General features: G+C 45.1%; 2 protein-coding genes across 2 annotated transcripts; both read right to left on the reverse strand.

Annotated features, from left to right (window-relative positions):
* Window positions 1–3,268: 3,268 nt before the first annotated feature.
* On the reverse strand, window positions 3,269–4,294 carry LOC119286680 (thioredoxin-like protein CITRX, chloroplastic). Its single transcript, XM_037566105.1, has one exon. The coding sequence runs from the start codon at window positions 4,198–4,200 to the stop codon at window positions 3,643–3,645; it is 558 nt and encodes a 185-aa protein (XP_037422002.1). The 5' UTR covers window positions 4,201–4,294; the 3' UTR covers window positions 3,269–3,642.
* Window positions 4,295–7,096: 2,802 nt separating this feature from the next.
* Window positions 7,097–11,605, reverse strand: LOC119286681 (cycloeucalenol cycloisomerase-like). The gene is made up of 8 exons (XM_037566106.1): window positions 11,454–11,605; window positions 11,212–11,381; window positions 10,936–11,019; window positions 10,336–10,377; window positions 9,761–9,871; window positions 9,066–9,257; window positions 7,866–7,963; window positions 7,097–7,550 (listed from the first exon to the last, which is right to left on the reverse strand). The coding sequence occupies exons 1-8, from the start codon at window positions 11,458–11,460 to the stop codon at window positions 7,361–7,363; spliced, it is 894 nt and encodes a 297-aa protein (XP_037422003.1). The 5' UTR covers window positions 11,461–11,605; the 3' UTR covers window positions 7,097–7,360.
* Between the last annotated feature and the right edge of the window lie 10,039 nt (window positions 11,606–21,644).

Consider the following 21,644-nt stretch of genomic DNA (forward strand, 5'->3'; position numbering starts at 1 on the left):
AGCCATTGATAAAAGTTTCGGGAAAATGGGCAAGTGAAATAGTGAATAAAAAGAACCAAAAGGTCAAAACCATACCAGTGCTTGGCCACAGATCTTGAGATTTCATCGTGAAGGTCTCAACAACTTTGTGGACTTCAGAATATTTATCCTTTTGAACTGAAGTACGTAGACATCATTGGAATTCACATGAATTTATATTACCATCAAAGAAGATGCAGACGGCTTTAATAAAGGCAAAACCTCAGCTGGATCACTCATTTTAGAGACATGCTTAAACAACAAATCAGAAAGATCAGTTCGCCCTTTTTAACCAGTTTCCTGATCACCCAAAGCTACTGTAGTATATGGACCCATCATAATTTCATCGCCCATTGAGACAGAGATTCTTTAATATATAAAGCAAATACCCAATTAGTCTTGCTTTGAAAGCCATACATAGTAAAATGCTGTCATTATTACAAATAATAGTAAAAAGAAGAGAAAATTTTACTTTGGTCTCATATGTCATCTCAAAGGCAATGAAAAGGCTATTGAATAAATGAATACATAACTACCTAGAGTAGTTTATTTTTACTTCTATTCAAATTCAAGAAAGGGAAAAGGGATTTAATTTTATATCACAATTGATGAGGAGCAGAAAAAGAAACACTACGAAACACTAAACTTTCAAGCATGATATGCAGGGGCGGAGCTTAGTTGGGGCCAACCTGGGCCATGGCCCGCCCAGGATTTTGGTAAAAACAATACCTGTGCTTTTTAGCCCAGTCCAGTAACCATGCAACGTCTATTCGGGCTAGTACTCATGGCCTGATATTTTTCGCTCATCTATTCTTTAATTCTACAAATTGCAGCGGCAAGCCTTCTTCTTGTTTTACAAAAAAGCGAGTCATTTGCTGGGTCACCAGCTATAGGGTACGAGTACAAGCAAAGATGACACTCACACAGGCCAAAGACCTTACAGAAAAGCAACAACGAAAAACTCATGGATAGTTGCAGACTCGATAGTTGTGCTTTCCTTTGAGTTGGCCAGCCCAGCTTTTTCTTCGAAGCTCCACCACTAATGATATGTATATGTATAATTCTAGAGTTTGATCCTGATTCTAGGCAGCTAAAAGATAAAAGGGAAACAAATTTATATGGCAAGATTTATATAGCCTAAGCTTGTGTTTGACACTTGAAATCGGCCTACATTATCTATACCAGGAAAAACAAAACATCAATAAACAGAAATTGTGGAGTGAATTGCTTTTATTATGAACAAGCAGTCAGTGCTGCAGTCCAGATAGATATTGAATCATGAACAAGCAGTCAGTGCTGCAGTCCAGATAGATATTGAATCATGAACAAGCAGTCAGTGCTGCAGTCCTTTACTCCTTGTCATGCTGGAGCAAAAAGCCTAGAATGACAGATTGCTATAACTTGTGAACCAAAAGATCACAAAAATGTATAATTGTCCAGGGGGAACTTGGTGTTCGATTGTAAAGTTATAACACAACCTTTTTGCTCAGCGCAATCAATACGAATGATTAGGTATAAAGCATGAAAGAGTAGGTTTCACTCAATTTCTTAAAGCCACGGATTGCTAGTACAAATTATGTGCAAATACAAGATACTTAAATGCAGTGTCGGGAATGAACTGTTTTAGAGGAAAAAGAGAGGGAGATATACCGTTCTCCAGAGTTCATTTTTTGAGTGGAAAGATCCAATCATAAGGAGCTGGAAACACAATGTTTGTCAGTTGGTACAGTTCTCAATAATCTTAGTTTCAATGTCAAATTTTAACATAACATAAGAGTAGGTTTCACTCAATCTCTTATAGCCATGAAATGCTACTATGCTAGTACAAATTATGCACAAATGCAAGATACCTAAATATATTATAGGGAAATGAACTACTTCAGAAATTGAATATGTCACGAGGTGCTAGGAAAAGGAGAGTGAGATATACTGCTTTCCAGAGTTCATCACTGTTGGGAAAAAACTATCATGCATTGTCACCTAAAGAATAAATATGATTCACTTTCTACACAAAGAATTCAGGCCATGTGAAGGAATCTAAAAACTGATGATGTGGATGGTGGACCGTTCATAAGAAATAGTCTTGCCATGGCCATTGCTTACTGTGTTCACAGTAAATTCACAGCCTAATTAAGTACTATGCAATGCAGTTTTAGGTTTTCATGATAGGTAACTGAGAAGACATGTATACGGAGTTAAAAGTAAAAATTAGCAATGCGATATGTATATCAATAAATGATATGTGACAGAGTCTTGCAATGCAACATTACGAAAGTATGTTAACTCACAGATGGAAACATCACAGAGGAAAACAGATGCTAATGAAAATTTGGACTGTCAACAAATTAAAAAGGCTTACATTGTCGATGTCCCAGATCCCTAAATTTTGGTCAAATGGTGATGTACCAAGACACATAATTCTTCGACCGAACGATACATTGGTTATCAGAGAAGAGAATGATTCCATTGACCACTTTATGCTTGCTCTAGCTGAAGAAATCTCTCGGAAAAAAAATGCTGTGTAAAATGCACATGAAACTAAATATAGAACAAACTTATGATAGTTGATCGTATAATTAGCAGCAAACAAAACGGCGTACACTACTGAAATATAAAGGTGGCAACCTGGACGTCTCTACCTTTTTTAGGACGATCATCTGGAATACTTCTCTGAACAGAACAAACCAAGGGACCAATGGAGCTACCAGATAAAACAGTGAACAAAAATAATCTAGGATGTGATCTTGCCATGGCCATCAGACGTTGTGGCGATCTTGACTGGTTCTTTGAAAACATCTGTTTGGTTTGTTTCTACTACAAGGAAGGCAAAAGAACAAAGATGAATGAACACAATGGAGAACAGCCCAGGGAGACTGACCCTCGACATGATGTCCGTTGCTGCTGGTAACCAACAACGTCATCACAGCCACATCTCGCCCGAGGAATTTCTGAGCGGGCTAGAACACAAGGAGGCAGAAGCAGGAAAGAAGCAGCCCACACTAGAATAGAGCAAGACGAGCCAAGACTCGGCCGTGGCAATGCACCACCGACCACGATCACCCAGAAGATGAGGCATCCATTAACAAAGGCCAGCAGAGAACCTAGCAACCATGTTTATCCATCAAGTACATGCAGCATCACACGTTTATGAACTACAACACCACCGTATCCACATTTGGAAGAACAACAAACACATCGCGTGCAAAGCATATAAACCAACCAAATCCGCATAGAACAACCGCCAACGAACTGGAAAATGCACATAACACAGGTAATGGGAGACGTGACTGACTGTTTAACCACCAGGAAATAGAGACGAGATGAACCTATCAGCACAACCGCCGACGGTGCAAGGCTAGCCAAATATTGGCAGCAAGCCAATCATGCTCTCAATGACAAAGCACACAAGAATAGTGCAATAGAGAACCAATTTGTTAGTCTCAGGCTCAAACCCTGATGCTACATTCTGCTCATGCAGATCTTGCATACGCGAACCTGCGGCCGAACAGCAACACAAAGCTCGAATCAACCACCGCAGGCTGCACCTAAAGAAATACTAATCACTACTACAAGACTCAGCTAAATAATGTAGCTACTACAGACACTACGTTGCCCAGACAAAACTCACAGCTCGTTTTCGATGATGTTCCTGACCATTTCAATAGGAATCAGCCCCTCGGTCCTAACGGCGTCCTTGCCCTGATCCGGGCTGAAGAAATACAGCGTGGGCAGTCCCCGTACCTGCATATCCCTCGCGAACTCGTACTCCTCGTCCGTGTCCACCTTGACAAACAAGGCGCTGTCCTCGTACTCGACCGCGAGCGTCTCGACGTCCTGCGCCATGAGCACGCACGGCCCGCACCAGGTGGCGTAGAAATCCACGATGAGCGGCACCTTCCGCTCCCCCCTGACGAGCTCCTCCAGCTCCCTGGCCGACACCTTCTTCACGAGGTAGTCCGGCGCGATGTACTTGCCGGAGCCTGGCACGTAGGTCTCCGCGGCGTTCCGTCGAACGGCTGGCCTGCGGCGGCTCCTGGTGCTGAGGCTGCAGGAGGCGGCGTTCTTCGCCGCGGGGACGGGGGAGGCCGGGATGGAGACGCTGCGGGTGGTCGCGGCTGCCGGGAGGTGGGACGCTATGGTGGGGAGGGAACGGGCGGCGGATGCCAGCGGGAAGGAGGCCATGGCCGGAGGGATTTGGGGGAGGAGCAAAATCCTATCCTCGGCGTCAGGGCTTTGGGTTGCTTGCGTGCGTGCGCACTGAAGAGGACCCTTTGGTTTGTAGGCACTGGCTCGGTCGCCACTCACTCGTTCGCTCCATCACTGTTCATGAAAAAAACAGGCAGTTTTTTTTCAGAAAAAAACTCAGATCTGGTATTCATCAAATATCATGGCAGCATAAAGAACATGAGAAGTAACAAAAATTACATCCAAGCCTGTAGACCACCTAATAACGACTACGATAACTGGAACGAGCCAAAGGCGCGCCGCTGTCATCGTTCTTCCCTCATGGAAGCCAATTAGAGCATCTCCAATAATCCCTAAAAAAGAGCAACTCCGATTAATAATGTAGATGTAAAATATTATTTCACATCATCAAGGCACAAAAACGCTGCTCCAACAGGATGTAATTTTTTTTTTACTCGAGATTTGCTCGTGATGTAAAATAGGGCATCAAGTGATGCAAATTTGCATCACTCGACCAAAACGCGCGCAGCCCTAACTGCCGCCAACGGACCTCATGGACGCCTCCTCAGACCCGGCGGCCACTAATCACCGCTGAGGTGCACCTCACCATGGCCGCCTCCGCGGTGACGTAAATTTTACATTTGGAGTTGGAGGTCATTTGTTGAAGTTAGAGATTTTTTTATGATGTAAAAACCCATTTTTTGGTGATGTAAATTTTAATTTGATGGTGTATTTTACATCATCTATTTGCTCTTACTAGTTCAAGAAATGATTCTCAAAAAATAATATTGTTCAGGAAACAGAAAAAAAAACCTCTGCCTTTTGTAGATTATAAAAAGTTTGCAGAGTTAAAAAAATAATTAATTTGAAATAAGTTCATGAAATTGAAAAAATATTCATGAATTGAACAAGTATTTATGAATTTAAAAAATTACAACATTTTCAAAAAATCATGATTTTATAGCAAAAAAAGAAAGTAAAAGTAAAAAAGAGTTGAAAAAGGGGCAAATATATATTTTAAAAATAGGTAAGAAGTCCCAAAAAACAAAACAGGGTGGAGGCTAATAGGTTTGCCCATTACAAGCTATCGCTCGGCAACGTGTGGGCGTTGTGTATGAGTTGCACTCGCCAAATCAGATTTACCAATCCTATCGTCAAACAACAATCAAACCCCTATGGCATATGGAACCAACTAAACATATGGCCCACATGCATACCAGCCCAATCTCTCCCCACTTGATCGACGAGTCACTTACTACAACTACTAAGCTCCCTAGAGAGGGAGTTGTGGTGCAGTGGGGCTGGGCGGCGCTTAGGGCCTGGCTGTAAGTGGATTGTCCGACTATATGGTTGTTGGGCCCAATTGCAAGCGATGTGTAGTGTGTGTGGACTATATATGCATCGCGGTGAGTTTTCCTTATTGTCGGTGCTCGTGTGAAAGGGGTGGTGCTAGTCGCTGATTTTTTATGCCGTGGGTGTGGGGGAGGGATGTCGTGCTACTTCTTTGCCGAAGGGAGGGTACATTGTTGTCTTCCAGATACTGCCATCACCTCCAAAAATAGAGGCCAACAGAATAAAAGGCTCCATGAATGAAGAACGACACGACAAAGCACATCGATAGTTTATTATATTGGGGTGGCCCGTCAGCTGGAAAGTCGGTCAGTGGGCTGACCTCAAGACCCAACAAGCAAAGGTATGGTCAGGGTTCCTCGTTTCATAGAAAGCCCTCCTTTTGGAAGATTCTCATCTTGACGTGCAAGTCAAGAACCCCTCATCGGCCTGGACCTTAGGTCAGGTAGCAAACTTGTAACCTTAGGTCTCGTTGCCCTTTATAAGGCAAGACCAAGGGTAGTTCGAGGCATGTCATACCATTCGTAGTCTCGATAACAACATCACTATGCATATTATGACCCTCTCACACGAGGCATTTTCCTTATCAATCAATAACCAAAGCAGGAGTGGGATGTTACCTCCATGATGAGGGTCCGAACTTGGGTAAACCCTCCGTGAGTGATCCCGTCTGATACTACTAGTCCTGCGCACCACCAGATCGGGACTAAATGGGGAGTTGGCGCGCCAGGCGGGAGTTGCGTTGATCAGAGATGTAGCCCAGATTGGATATCAACTTTTAGCCTGCGTATTCATGTCGGGCCAAAGTCATCTTTGACTCCCTCACCTTTGTTTGTGGATGAGACGGGTCGACTCTACACCAAACCCACCACCCACCCCCCCATCAGAGCCCTCTTCTTCAGAAACCTTGAGTTCGGCATCAACCGCTATGGTGGCATCCGCCTTCACATCCCACCACTTCTCCGGGCAATGGACACTGCTCCCGAGCACGCTTTGGAGTCTGCATCCATAGCCCTCGCTCTGGGCTCCCAAGCGAAGCGATATGAGGTTTCATCATCGACACTCTGCACCTGAAGCCCGCGCCAGCTCTCCGGCCTCTTGGCCGAGGTGTTGCACGGATACAACATCATTACATTAACCCGCCAGCCCACCCCAACTTCCCACTTAGTGCCGAGGTGTTGCACGGATACAACATGCCCGTTGCTGGACGATCATAGGTCCAGCGACTGCATCTAGGACGGTAACACATCCGACGCCGGCAACAACTCGGGGAGCTGCCCCTCGGCCACGCGTAGGCTAGGAATTTTTTCACTCGAGTCTAGGCTAATGTTTTTTCTTTGAAATGTGAAGGCTTGACTCATATCCCATGTATGAATAGAAATTCATTCCTACAAACCAAAGGGCTTCAAAGGATTCTTTTTTCTATAAAATTCCTATCCTTTAGAATTCTACAAAATTCCTGTCAATCAAAGGAGACCCGAGTATTAGACATGCATGCCCCAAGCACCCCGAAGGCTACTTTCGAGCCGCACACAGACCGTGCTGCGTCAAGAATCACTTTCTGGCTGACATCAAATCTTCATTGCCACTAGCTTATTCAAAACAGGTTCTAAGATCAGGCTGAACTTACAAATTACCAGTTCGCTATTCGCACGCACGAAGCAAATACTACATGCAGACAACAAATCGATCCATTAATCAGCAGTTTTCATCCCTCCAATGGAGAGGCGAACACTCTTGAAGGACAGCGGCAATGGCTGGGGTCGACGGTACATGTGGGAACAGAAGAATTCATCTTGTTCCTGGATTAGACGCTTTCATTCTGCGCATGGAACCATGCAAGCCCCGGCTGTGCGCACCGTCTTGATTCGGGGATGGGTACGATTGGCCCCAGAAATATGCGCCATAAATCGAGTATTATTGTGACGAGCATGGCTGCGCCCAGAGCATCGACGGCCACCCTGGGAAGGTCCCACTTCTCTGCTTTTTCGTCGATCCTGAAAATGCCAAATAAGAGTTACACAGAGTTGAATATGGATTATGAGATTGAGAACTAGGTAAAGAGAAAACAGTGAGAAGCCTATGCACCCAACTGCGATGATGCGAATGAAGTAGGTTGTTGGAATTCAGAACTATATTATTTTGGTTATTCAATATACCGATGTTTAATATAGCCAGCTAGAGAAAAGCTTAAATGTTTTGGCAAGCATTGACAGAGTTCAGAACCAGATATTGCTGTTTAACAATGAGCTCGATGGATAAAGTCATAGCAGAAAGAGGAGAAAAGGAGACTAAATTCAGACAAGTTTTACCTTGAGAACATTGGAAAGCTGACGAGGAAGTAAATTGCATAAAACAATGATCCAACTTTGTACATTATGTCCCGATCGACGAATTCGTAATATGGAAACTGCAAGGTCAATTTTAACATCAGGAATGTAGTATCTTGGCTTCATTCACAAATAGAAAAAGGATGCAGAAGCAGAAAAAATTTAGTACGTATAAGCAAGGAAACATTTAGCTTTCTGGATAGCATCACTGAAAAGTGAAAACAACATCAACTGTATGTAGTATGTACATCACAAATAATGACATACTGTGGTTGTGTATAACATAACTTCGTGATACAATTTGATGTGATGCTACAAAATAGTTGCAACATGGGGGTAGAATGTTTTGCTTTATTTAATTTTCCCAAGTACCTTACGAAATTCTGATGCATTGAAAAATAAACAAGACTGATAGAAAAAACTCTGGTTACAGAAAAAATGTAAACACTACACGAAGAAAATCACTACAGCGTTTAATTCGTGGGACATAAGGTAGATGAATCTTAGTCAAATAGATGATACAATCTACATTAGGAACTAAAGATTTCCCCATGTCAGGCAACCAAAATAGGAAGCAGTAATTTCCTCGAAATGTTAAGTGTCAATAACTGGGCACTGTTTGAAATTTATTTACGTATGACATCTGTTTCGTATGTAAGTATAAACTATTTGACTATATTTACCTAGTTGCTTCCAGGTGCATCAGAGAACTGATTCCAGGCTCACAATGCCCGCACAGTGAACAGTAGAACATGTGTCGAAAGCATTGCACAAGCTACCACTGATTTATATTTTAAGGGACAATACGTACAAACTTGATATGACCTAGCACTTAAAATTAAGAGATATCAAGGATTGCCTAGAAGTTCTTATCCACACTTGCCCATGACTAGAGATTCAAAGGCATTGTCTGCATGTTCTCTGTTATCTACCTAGTCCAGCAGGATACATAGTTAGAGTAGATGGGTTCTGTGCAATTGAGCTGCATGAGATATACACACACAAAAAGTAATAAAAGATTGGATTCAATCAAAATAGTTTGTACTCTAGAATTAAGGCACAAAATATTGATGATCACCACTGTACGCAAGCAGATGAAAGTTAAATATTAGTAGACTGGGGAGAAAAATCTCATAATATTCATAGCACCCTATGCATCAAGAAATATATGCTGGAACATACATTTGCAATGGCTAGGGTCTCCAAGTATGCAATGAAGTATGAGAGTGCTAAAATCCACGCGGCTTCAAACAACCACCGAATAGACTGTGGCAGGTGAGCTGTAGAGTGACGTAATCTACGAAGTGTCATATTTGATGCCATGTGATAAAATAAGAAGCAGGCATGGGTCAGGAGAAATGTTGTATGGGGTACCTGAAACATGAAGAAAATCATTAAGCATTGAAACAAATAAGTAGAATTAGTGTAGCACATTTGAATAACTAGTTACTATCCCACAGATGCACTACAGAGTTACAACAGAAGGGTTGCAACAGATATGTATCTGATTTGTGTCAATAATGTACATAACATAACGGAAACTATGTAGCAACCAAAAAAAGTTTTAAATTAAATATAAAATCTGAATTGATGAATGATACCATCAGCATGTGGTACTCAACTAATATGCAGAAACTTCAACCCTGCTATTAACCCCTAATTTGCAGAAGAGAAATGATGGAAGGGGATATATGAAGTGGGAACAAAGCTATGAAATGAGACAATTTGATTGACTTTATAGTAGTATTCCGCAAAAATATGTTACAGGTATAGTAAGTAAAAAGAACATGTATCTGACAAAATAAAATATTTGTAAAGAGTAGCACTCTCAGTGAAATTTCTCCACCCATCCATCCCTTGTGTGAACAGGATCTTACATTATTCATCCTCCATGATGGAAAAGTATATGACGCACCAAGAACTGTGAAAAAGTAATGCGTCCAAAAGTAGTTACCGACATAACTGAAAATTATAATCCAAACATTAGCCTGCAATTGAAAGATGTATCATGGATTTAGCAAACAGTTTCGAAGAGATAATGTGAGAAAATGCATTACCAAATAAAACTAAGTCCATAGACAATGAGAAGTGCTGCTCATTATACCTGTATTAGTAGTTTAGCAACAAAGTAAGTACTGTCGTAACTGAAGATAATATATCACTAGTGTTTGTTCATACAGTGTAGCTTGCTGAGTTTATATTACAAAAGCTTTCATGAGTGTCACTTGGCAAAAATATGGTAAACGCTTGATACATAAATTGTTATACGAGCACTTTTAAATTTCTGTAGGTCAAAGTTAAATCTGAGTACAGTATAATTGTAGTGAAAAATATAATCCTGAACCAGGTCTATATAACAGAATCATATTACATACAACTGTGGGGCTTTCCGGGACAGTGTTCATTTCTGGAACAAATTGGCTTACAAAAGATCCACACTGAAAATACATACCTTGACCCAGTAACGATCTTTTAAACTTCTAATACTATCTGCCTGAAATGGAGAGAAAAATCAAATTAACTTTCAAATATATGATTGGTGTACACACCAGTACAAGAGTAACATAATAAGCTCAAATTTGCATCCTTTATGGACCAAATTAAGAAGATATAGTTTATGGCCGAAAATAGGAAGACAGATCAGAAGGGAAAAGATGCAATGCAAAACTGAAGCTCAGATAAGAGAGCTGCAAGTGAGAGGAGCCCATCCTAATGGAGAAGCTGACTTGCCGAGACAACCCTCCTGCTGTTCCATCATAATGGTGCAGTATTGTAAAATGTTTTCTCAACTCTAGTTGTCATCTTAATTGCGATAAAATGTTAATGTCTATGTTTATGCATACTACTACAATGTTTCTCCATTCTCACTTAACAGCGGACACCTGAATTTGGTGAAACAGTAATACTGCTGCGCAGATACCGCCCTTTCTTTGCTACGAAGAGTAATCATGGGGACACGGTTAACCTCTGAAGACTGAATGTCACGTCGAACAGATCTTCAGAAGTTGATCTGACGAGTGAGTAGAAGCCTAGAAGGAGGGTGCCAAATTACCTTTCCTACGAGGAACAGAGGGATGAGAAAGGCAGGCACGGTTGACACCAATCCAAGAACCAGATATTCCAGCTCCGTGAAACTCTGCACATCACAATAAAAAAATACAGGAATGCTTATATAAGAGGAAGAAGATGGTTGATCCAGTCGCTACAAAACAAATCAGCAAGATCGAATCTTTCTCTCAGGATCCCATCTTCGCTTTAGGATCCACCAAAACGCTCCCAGGATGAGATCGATCGACCAGCAGGCGAGGGCGGCTAGCGCTGGTAGTACCTCGTAGAGCTTGAAGGGGACGACGACGCCGAGGCAGAGCGTGAGCCAGAAGGGCGTGTACAGCAGGAAGAACTTCTCCCCCCACCTCTTGCTCCCGTCCGCCGCCAGCAATGCGTTCTTCCCGGCCGCGCCGCCTCCGCCCCGCTTCGCCGCCGCCTGCCGCCGGACAGCTGCAAGGACAGACGGCTCCTCCGGTCAGGTGGGGAGACACGTGGAGGGACTCCATTGGGCGCTGGGCTCACCTGTCATCGCTCGATCCCGCTGTCAGCAGCCCCTCCTCTCCTCAGTCGCCGCCTCGCCGGGGCTGTCGCTGCTTGCGGCTGCAGCGGAGGAGATTCGGTTCTGGGTGGCACTTGCGGAGTGTGTGTATGCACCCTCGACTGACGCGCCGAACAAGGCAATTTGCAGGCGATTGGTTCGTCCGGTCTGATGGGTGGGTACAATACGGACCCGAGTAGAGTAGAGTAGTTTCGGTGGACGGGTACATTGGTGGATTTTATTTCAATATATATTCAAAAATGATAATATTTTCAAGTTCAAAAAAATCGAAAAAATTCTGTGAAAACTTATACATATTCGTGATGGATTTGTAAAATTTCGTTCAAAAATATTATGATTTGCAAGCTGCATGAAAAAAAAACCCGGCCCAAAACAATAAAAATGGCCCATTTTCATGTATGTTGTACACCACATATTAAAGTATATTGTTATGAAAATTTTCCTGGATGTGTTATACATGTATTTGTGTATGTAAAAAAATCGATTTTTTTTGTAATGTGGAAATATGCTTTTTTTTTAAGTCCACCGTGGAGCCCGTCCTCCATTTGCTCTTTTCGATCTACAGCTGAAGTATCCCTCCCTCCCTGTATGTCATGACGGATGGCCCGATCAAAGACCAGTCACAAAAATACTACCCAACAGGACCTTTTAACCTGTTTCTAGATTTTCTTTAGGAGTATTTCTAGATGCCCAGGCTGACTGGCACACCATTACGAGTTCATAACCGGGGTCGATATATAGAGGCCTGCACATGTGTGCTACATCAAATTTGGCCCATGTTAACCCACCCGACCCTACAAATATAACCTATCTATCTGCATCTGGATGAAACCCCACCTCCCACTCCACTTCACTCTCAGTCCACTCCATCCCTCGTCCTTACCTCCTCTTCTACATGGTGGGTAGCGGATCCGAGTCCAGCAACTTTGGATCCATCGACTGGGACCTTGTCCCATGTCGGGACGAGGAGTTTGTCGTTCGCCCGACTCTCCGCCGGTCCCGGTAGAAATTCGCTCAAGCTTCACCGCCCGAGTCGTGACAACGGGAATCCATTGCGTCCGTGCAAGAGGGGCTTGGATAAGCCGGCATCGGTGACTCAAGGCACGCGATCGCGGCAGATCCTAAGTCGATGGGAGGTGGCTGGAGGAATAAGCGCTCCACCCCGGATAGACCCAGTCTGGCCGTGCAACTCCTGTGTTGTGTCATCATCCCGGGGATATTCTGCTCATAGTCCAAGGTCAACAACGCCAATGTGCGCTACCTTGGATGCGCCGGGTACCCCAGGTCCGATGGCAAGTCCAGGGTCGAGGACCGGCATGCCTCTCGTGTGAGGGCGAAGGTACGAAACGCCGTGCGAGGGCGAAGGCACGAAACGCCGCCGAGCCTCTTTCTCCAACCTTCTTCCCTCATTTCATCGTATTTTGCCCTGAAAATTTACACACATGTGTGCTATGCCTTCATGTATGTACCTTTTTTCAGAATTATTGAAACATAAAAACATGAATTTTGATGAAATTTGAATTTTGAATTTGGAGGCCCCATTGGAGGCCGAGCTCCAAAACGGTTTTGCCACACATCGGCCTAGCTCCCATGCGATACGTTGTGTTAAAGCGGGCGATGTGTGGCAAAAGACCGATGCACCAGACACCTCTCCTCCTGTGTACTTTTCCTTTCCAACATCTCCTCCTCAAGTTACAAAACTGGCAGCAATACGATCATGCACTTTTCATCTCCTTTATCTGCTCTATAGTTTATTGTGTTAGAGTTTGAGTTATTCACGCCATGTAATCTCAACTATCTTCCCTCGTATCTGAATCTATCTCTCTTTCTCTGTAATGACTGGATCGATCTCCTCCTCTCTTGTACTCCAGACAAGGATTTCAGCCTCAATAAATATACACACGCGACTCTTCTTTGGGAGAGAAGGAACGCTTCATAGATTCTAACATGGTATACAAAGCCTAGCCTTTTATCATCATGTAGCGATCCCATCATCCAGCGAACAGAAACCCAAACCCAATCATCGCCAGGAACCCAAATCCTATCACCATGGCTGGTTCTAGCGTCGTCGCCCTCAACCTCGGAGCCCCTCTAACAGAAAAGCTCACAAGAGGGAATTACCTTCTCTGAAAAGCGCAGGTGATGCCAGCGCTGCGAGGCGCGCAAGTAAATGGCCTCCTCGACAGTACAGATGCCGCACCACCAAGAACGGTGGAGGTCGCGAAGGCGGGCAATACCACGGCCATGGAGCAAAACCCTCTGTATGGCCCGTGGCTAGCGAAAGATCAACAGGTTCCGAGCTACATGTCGAATTGGTTCACTCCCAAAATCTTGGCGCAGGTCATTGGTAAGGAAAGTACTCATGATCTATGGACTGCTCTTACCGCACTATTTGCTGCGCAGTCCCAATCTCGGATAACAAATCTGAGAATTGCCATCTCCAACACCAAGAAGGGCAACATGTCAAGCAACTCCTTCATCGTCAAGATGAAGAGTCTCGGAGATGAGCTTCCAGCCGCCGGTCGTCCAATGTGTTAGAATTGTGTCGAATATTGTGTATGAGGTAGGTTACAGTTGGACTTGTAGTTGTATTGTATTTAGATAGGATATGGAGTCGTGTCCTAATAGAACACTTGTATCCTAGGCCTCTCATATATAGCGGGGGTAGACATACGATGTAACCTATGCCAACATAATAGCACCGGAACGCAGGGGAAGCCAGCGGCATGTGCCGGTGTCCAGGGCGACCGGGTGCGGTATTGTAACGGTGTCACGGGGAGGAGCGCCCATAGTCAAGCCCCGGGGATGTAGCCATATCGGTGAACCTCGTTAACAAATCTCGGTGTCATGCTCGTGTGATTGCTTGGTCCTCGGATAATCAACGATATGCCTTGAATTTATTCTAACAAGTGGTATCAGAGCAAGGTTCAAAAAGACCGTTGAAGTTGATCTAGAGTACGAAGAAGCATAGACGTAAATCTGCAGGAAGTGATCATAATACGGGACGTAGGATGTCGGCGAGTTGCGATCTAAAGCCGAGTTTGTCGTGCTGTAATCTTCGAGCAGTAATCGGAATCGGTGTGGGTGGCTACAACGGTGATAGATCAATCTCGGCGTGTTGCGGCAGCCGCAAACAGCTGCAGCGGTGCACACGGTCCAGCACAAGACGCGTACGTGGGGCAGCGGCTTGTGGGCAGGCTGGCCGTGCGGCTTGCAGCCGTGGCTTGGGGCCGAGAAGGAGCAGCGGGCCAGATGTGTGCTGAGGCCCATGAAAGGGTGCCGCTGATCTGAAGACACGTTTGTGTAGCTACGTGAGATTTGTTTTGGATAAAAAGAATAGGACCGAGTCCTGGTATATGACACAAGGCAGGAGATCGAATCGGCGGAGAAAATTCATTGATACACATCATCAGAAGAGCTGAGGCAAGGCAAAGCTAGCATTACAAAATTTGTGCCAAGGGAGCTACGCCACGTGAGAAGACCAGAAGGTTTTTTGGTTGAAATTTCTATTAGTACATGAGGGTGTACCACGCCAGGTTTTGCTTGTGTACTTGGGCATCACGTGAGGAAAGCTTGGATAATTTTTCGCAGGGTCAGCCGTACAAAGAACCATGGTGCCAACGGGTACCAGGTTTGAGGTGGAGAAGTTTGCGGAGCTGAAAACCTTGGGTTATGGCAGACATGGATGAAAGATTTGTTGGCACATCAAGGATGCTTGAAGGCATTGCGGGAAGTCATGCCAACTGAGATGGAATTATCATGTGATGGATGGAAATTCATGGAAGACGATTTGGGAGCCTCGAGCGTGTCATACAGTCGAACGAGTTCGGCTGGGTCGGACTGGACAGTCTGACAGGATCGACGCAAGTCGGTTGGTACAGAAGACGATGGTGGGATCGGCGACGACAGCATAGGGGCGTGATGCTGATGGTGACCGACTTCTGGGCGTGGACACACGTGGTGCGGGCCCTGAGGGTTTGTGTGGCTTCGACAATACTATGGCACGGGGTTGATTCAAGACGGTGTACACACAGAGTTTGAAGTCGACGGGGCGCGAGGGTGGAATAATCATGTACCATGGAGTCATGTTGGAGGTGGAGCTGGATTGAGGGGCTACGGTGTAAGGATCCAGAGAATCGAAGCCTATTCAGCGGGAAAAGCGAGTGACATGCAGTTCGGACTGGAGCCCAGTGGTCTGATGGAAGCGTGAAACTCGTCATCGGTCGGTGGTGATCGGTAGTACTCTGCAGTGGAGGTTGAGTGGTGTGGGTTCGCGACCCTTGAGGCTCGACCGGGACAGCGGAGGCTCGGCGCATAATAGCGGCGAGGCGTGCGGTACGCACGAGGCATGGAGACGGGCCAGGGCTCTGGTGGTCATACATGTGGTGAGACAACTGCGAATTTGACTCGGGATGACTAAAAGCAATGGTGAAATTTCTTCAAATTTCAGACAGACAGTCAAGAAAGGAGCGGAGATGTTGAGTTCAGGTAACTCTTATATGTGTCACCCAATATATGAGTTGTTCTTTTTCACGCAGGTCGGTGATCATTGTGTGATGGCGTTGGACTGATACTCTGGAAGTTGGGAGCACAAACTAGAGTAACAAGGAACTTAATTTTGCTCGAGTGTTGACTGTGGTCAAGAAAAGAAGGGACTACAAGTTGCAGGTGGAGTCATATGGAGTCTTTGGAGTAGCAGCGGTACTCATGGGATAAGCTCAAGTCCAATGTACATGGAAGTTTGATGCATGGACGAATTCAAGGTGGTGGAGAATATTCACCAAGGTGGAGTTTGCTAGAATTGTGTCGAATATTGTGTACGAGGTAGGTTACAGTTAGACTTGTAGTTGTATTGTGTTTAGATAGGATATGGAGTCGTGTCCTAATAGAACACTTGTATCCTAGGCCTCTCATATATAGCGGGGGTAGACACACGATGTAACCTATGCCAACATAATAGCACCGGAACGTAGGGGAAGCCGGCGGCATGTGCCGGTGTCCAGGACGACCGGGTGCGGTATTGTAATGGTGTCATGGGGAGGACCACCCATAGTCAAGCCCCGGGGATGTAGCCATGTCGGTGAACCTCGTTAACAAATCTCGGTGTCGTGCTCGTGTGATTGCTTGGTCCTCGGATAATCAACGATATGCCTCGAATTTATTCTAACACAATGACCGACGGTAAGATGGTCGACTACATCCTCTCCGGCCTTGATCGGGATTACCATCCCATCATTGCAAGGCGCCATCAAAAACTCAATCACTGTTGATGATATTTTCTCGCAGATTTCAGCTTTCAATCAAAGGATGGAGATGTTGGGTGACGGACTATCTGTTGGGGAACGTAGCAGAATTTTAAAATTTTCTACGCATCACCAAGATCAATCTATGGAGTCATCTAGCAACGAGGGAGAGAGGAGTGCATCTACATACCCTTGTAGATCACGAGTGGAAGCGTTCAGAGAATGGGGATGATGGAGTCGTACTCGCCGTGATCCAAATCACCGATGACCAAGTGCCGAACGGACGGCACCTCCGCGTTCAACACACGTATGGAGCGGATGACGTCTCCTCCTTCTTGATCCAGCAAGGGGGAAGGAGAGATTGATGAAGATCCAGCAGCACGACGGCATGGTGGTGGATGCAGCAGTGATCGCAGCAGGGCTTCACCGAGCTTCTGCGAGAGGGAGAGGTGTAGCAGGGGAGAGGGAGGCGCCAAGGCTTGGGGTGCGGCTGCCCTCCCTCCCCCCTCCTTTATATAGGCCCCCTGGGGGGGGCACCGGCCCTGGAGATGGGATCTCCCAAGGGGGCGGCGGCCAAGGGGGGTGGAGTGCCCCCCAAGGCAAGTGGAGGCGCCCCCACCCTAGGGTTTCCAACCCTAGACGCAGGGGGCCCAAAGGGGGGAGCGCACCAGCCCACTATGGGCTGGTTCCCCTCCCCACTTCAGCCCATGGGGCCCTCCGGGATGGGTGGCCCCACCCGGTGGACCCCCGGGACCCATCCGGTGGTCCCGGTACAATATCGGTGACCCCGAATCTTTCCCGATGGTCGAAACTACACTTCCTATATATGATTCTTCACCTCCGGACCATTCCGGAACTCCTCGTGACGTCCAGGATCTCATCCGGTACTCCGAACAACTTTCGGATTACTGCATACTCATATCTCTACAACCCTAGTGTCACCGAACCTTAAGTGTGTAGACCCTACGGGTTCGGGAGACAAGCAGACATGACCGAGATGACTCTCCGATCAATAACCAACAGCGGGATCTGGATACCCATGTTGGCTCCCACATGCTCCTCGATGATCTCATCGGATGAACCACGATGTCGAGGACTTAATCAATCCTGTATTCAATTCCCTTTGTCAATCGGTACGTTACTTGCCCGAGACTCGATCGTCGGTATCCCAATACCTTGTTCAGTCTCGTTACCGGCAAGTCACTTTACTCGTACCGTAATGCATGATCCCGTGATCAACCACTTGATCACATTGAGCTCATTATGATGATGCATTACCGAGTGGGCCCCGAGATACCTCTCCGTCATACGGAGTGACAAATCCCAGTCTCGATTCGTGCCAACCCAACAGACACTTTAGGAGATACCTGTAATGTACCTTTATAGTCACCCAGTTATGTTGTGACGTTTGGCACACCCAAGGCACTCATACGGTATCCGGGAGTTGCACAATCTCATGGTCTAAGGAAATGATACTTGACATTCAGAAAAGCTACAACAAACGAACTACACGATCTTTGTGCTATGCTCAGGTTTGGGTCTTGTCCATCACATCATTCTCCTAATGATGTGATCCCGTTATCAATGACATCCCCATGTCCATAGCCAGGAAACCATGACTATCTGTTGATCAACGAGCTAGTCAACTAGAGGCTCACTAGGGACACATTGTGGTCTATGTATTCACACATGTATTCGATTTCCGGATAATACAATTATAGCATGAATAATAGACAATTATCATGAACAAGGAAATATAATAATCATTTTATTATTGCCTCTAAGGCATATTTCCAACAGTCTCCCACTTGCACTAGAGTCAATCATCTAGTTACATTGTGATGAATCGAACACCCATAGAGTTCTGGTGTTGATCATGTTTTGCTCTAGGGAGAGGTTTAGTCAACGGATCTGCTAAATTCAGGTCCGTATGTACTTTACAAATTTCTATGTCTCCATTTTGAACACTTTCACGAATGGAGTTGAAGCGACGCTTGATATGCCTGGTCTTCCTGTGAAACCTGGGCTCCTTGGCAAGGGCAATAGCTCCAGTGTTGTCACAGAAGAGAGTCATCGGCCCCGACGCATTGGGTATGACTCCTAGGCCGGTGATGAACTCCTTCACCCAGATTACTTCTTGTGCTGCCTCCGAGGCTGCCATGTACTCCGCTTCACATGTAGATCCCGCCACCACGCTTTGCTTGCAACTGCACCAGCTTACTGCCCCACCATTCAAAATATACACGTATCCGGTTTGTGACTTAGAGTCATCCAGATCTGTGTCGAAGCTAGCATCGACGTAACCCTTTACGACGAGCTCTTCCTCACCTCCATAAACGAGAAACATTTCCTTAGTCCTTTTCAGGTACTTCAGGATATTCTTGACCGCTGTCCAGTGTTCCATGCCGGGATTACTTTGGTACCTTCCTACCAAACTTACGGCAAGGTTTACATCAGGTCTGGTACACAGCATAGCATACATGATAGACCCTATGGCTGAGGCATAGGGGACGACACTCATCTTTTCTTTATCTTCTGCCGCGGTCGGGCTTTGAGACGGGCTCAATCTCGTACCTTGCAATACAGGCAAGAACCCCTTCTTTGACTGATCCATTTTGAACTTCTTCAATATCTTGTCAAGGTACGTACTCTGTGAAAGACCAATGAGGCATCTCGATCTATCTCTATAGATCTTGATGCCTAATATATAAGCAGCTTCTCCAAGGTCCTTCATTGAAAAACACTTGTTCAAGTAGGCCTTATGCTTTCCAAGAATTCTATATCATTTCACATCAACAGTATGTCATCCACATACAATATGAGAAATGCTACAGAGCTCCCACTCACTTTCTTGTAAATGCAGGCTTCTCCATAAGTCTGCATAAACCCAAACGCTTTGATCATCTCATCAAAGAGAATGTTCCAACTCCGAGATGCTTGCACCAGCCCATAAATCGAACGTTGGAGCTTGCACACCTTGTCAGCATTCTTAGGATCGACAAAACCTTCCGGCTGCATCATATACAATTCTTCCTTAAGGAAACCATTAAGGAATGCCGTTTTGGCGTCCATTTGCCATATTTCATAATCATAGAATGCGGCAATTGCTAACATGATTCGGACGGACTTCAACTTCGCTACAGGTGAGAAAGTCCCATCGTAGTCAACCCCTTGAACTTGTCGATAACCCTTAGCGACAAGCCGAGCTTTATAGATGGTCACATTACCATCCGCGTCTGTCTTCTTCTTAAAGATCCATTTATTTTCTATTGCTCGCCGATCATCGGGCAAGTCAGTCAAAGTCCATACTTCATTTTCATACATGGACCTATCTCGGATTTCATGGCCTCCAGCCATTTTTCGGAATCCGGGCCCGCTATCGCTTCTTCATAGTTCGAAGGTTCACCGTTGTCTAACAACATGATTTCCAAGACAGGGTTGCCGTACAACTCTGGTGCGGAACATGTCCTTGTGGACCTACGAAGTTCAGTAGCAACTTGATCTGAAGTTTCATGATGATCATCATTAACTTCCTCTCTAGTCGGTGCAGGCACCTCAGGAACATTTTCCTGAGTTGCGCCACTTTCCGGTTCAAGAGGCAATACTTCATCAAGTTCTACTTTCCTCCCACTTACTTCTTTCGAGAGAAACTCTTTCTCTAGAAAGGATCCATTCTTGGCAACAAAGATCTTGCCTTCGGATCTGAGGTAGAAGGTATACCCAATAGTTTCTTTAGGGTATCCTATGAAGACGCATTTTTCTGACTTGGGTTCGAGCTTTTCAGGTTGAAGTTTCTTGACATAAGCATCGCATCCCCAAACTTTTAGAAATGACAGCTTAGGTTTCTTCCCAAACCATAATTCATACGGTGTCGTCTCAACGGATTTCAACGGAGCCCTATTTAAAGTGAATGCGGCAGTCTCTAAAGCATAGCCCCAAAATGATAGCGGTAAATCGATAAGAGACATCATAGATCGCACCATATCTAATAGAGTGCGATTACGACGTTCGGACACACCATTACGCTGAGGTGTTCCAGGCGGCGTGAGTTGTGAAACTATTCCACATTTTCTTAAGTGTGTGCCAAATTCGTGACTCAAGTATTCTCCCCCACGATCTGATCGCAAGAACTTGATTTTCCTGTCATGTTGATTCTCAACCTCACTCTGAAATTCCTTGAACTTTTCAAAGGTCTCAGACTTATGTTTTATTAAGTAGACATACCCATATCTACTCAAGTCATCAGTGAGGGTGAGAACATAACGATAATCACCGCGAGCCTCAACACTCATTGGACCGCACACATCTGTATGTATGATTTCCTATAAGTTGGTTGCTCGCTCCATTGTTCCTGAGAACGGAGTCTTGGTCATTTTACCCATGAGGCATGGTTCGCACATGTCAAATGATTCGTAATCAAGAGACTCTAAAAGCCCATCTGCATGGAGCTTCTTTATGCGTTTGACACCTATGTGACCAAGGCGGCAGTGCCACAAGTATGTGGGACTATCATTATCAACCTTACATCTTTTGGTATTCACACTATGAATATGTGTAGCATTACGCTCGAGATTCATTAAGAATAAACCATTCACCATCGGAGCATGACCATAAAACATATCTCTCATATAAATAGAACAACCATTATTCTCGGATTTAAATGAGTAGCCATCTCGAATTAAACGAGATCCTGATACAATATTCATGCTCAAAGCTGGCACTAAATAACAATTATTGAGGTTTAAAACTAATCCCGTAGGTAAATGTAGAGGTAGCGTGCCGACGGCGATCACATTGACCTTGGAACCATTCCCGACGCGCATTGTCACCTCGTCCTTTGCCAGTCTCCGCTTATTCCGCAGCTCTTGCTTTGAGTTACAAATGTGAGCAAGCGCACTGGTATCAAATATC

The sequence above is a fragment of the Triticum dicoccoides genome, chromosome 4A, assembly GCF_002162155.2.
Source record: "Triticum dicoccoides isolate Atlit2015 ecotype Zavitan chromosome 4A, WEW_v2.0, whole genome shotgun sequence".
Taxonomy (NCBI): Eukaryota; Viridiplantae; Streptophyta; class Magnoliopsida; order Poales; family Poaceae; genus Triticum; species Triticum dicoccoides.

What these genes read in the sequence shown, in the direction of transcription:
- LOC119286681 (XM_037566106.1), bottom strand. An exon ending in AAGATCGTTACTGGGTCAAG is followed by an intron (nt 9,872 to 10,335) that starts GTATGTATTTTC and finishes TTTCAATTGCAG; the next exon opens with GCTAATGTTTGGATTATAAT. An exon ending in CATCATGGAGGATGAATAAT is followed by an intron (nt 9,258 to 9,760) that starts GTAAGATCCTGT and finishes TTCATGTTTCAG; the next exon opens with GTACCCCATACAACATTTCT.
- LOC119286680 (XM_037566105.1), bottom strand. Translation starts at nt 4,200, where the DNA reads ATGGCCTCCTTCCCGCTGGCATCCGCCGCCCGTTCCCTCCCCACCATA.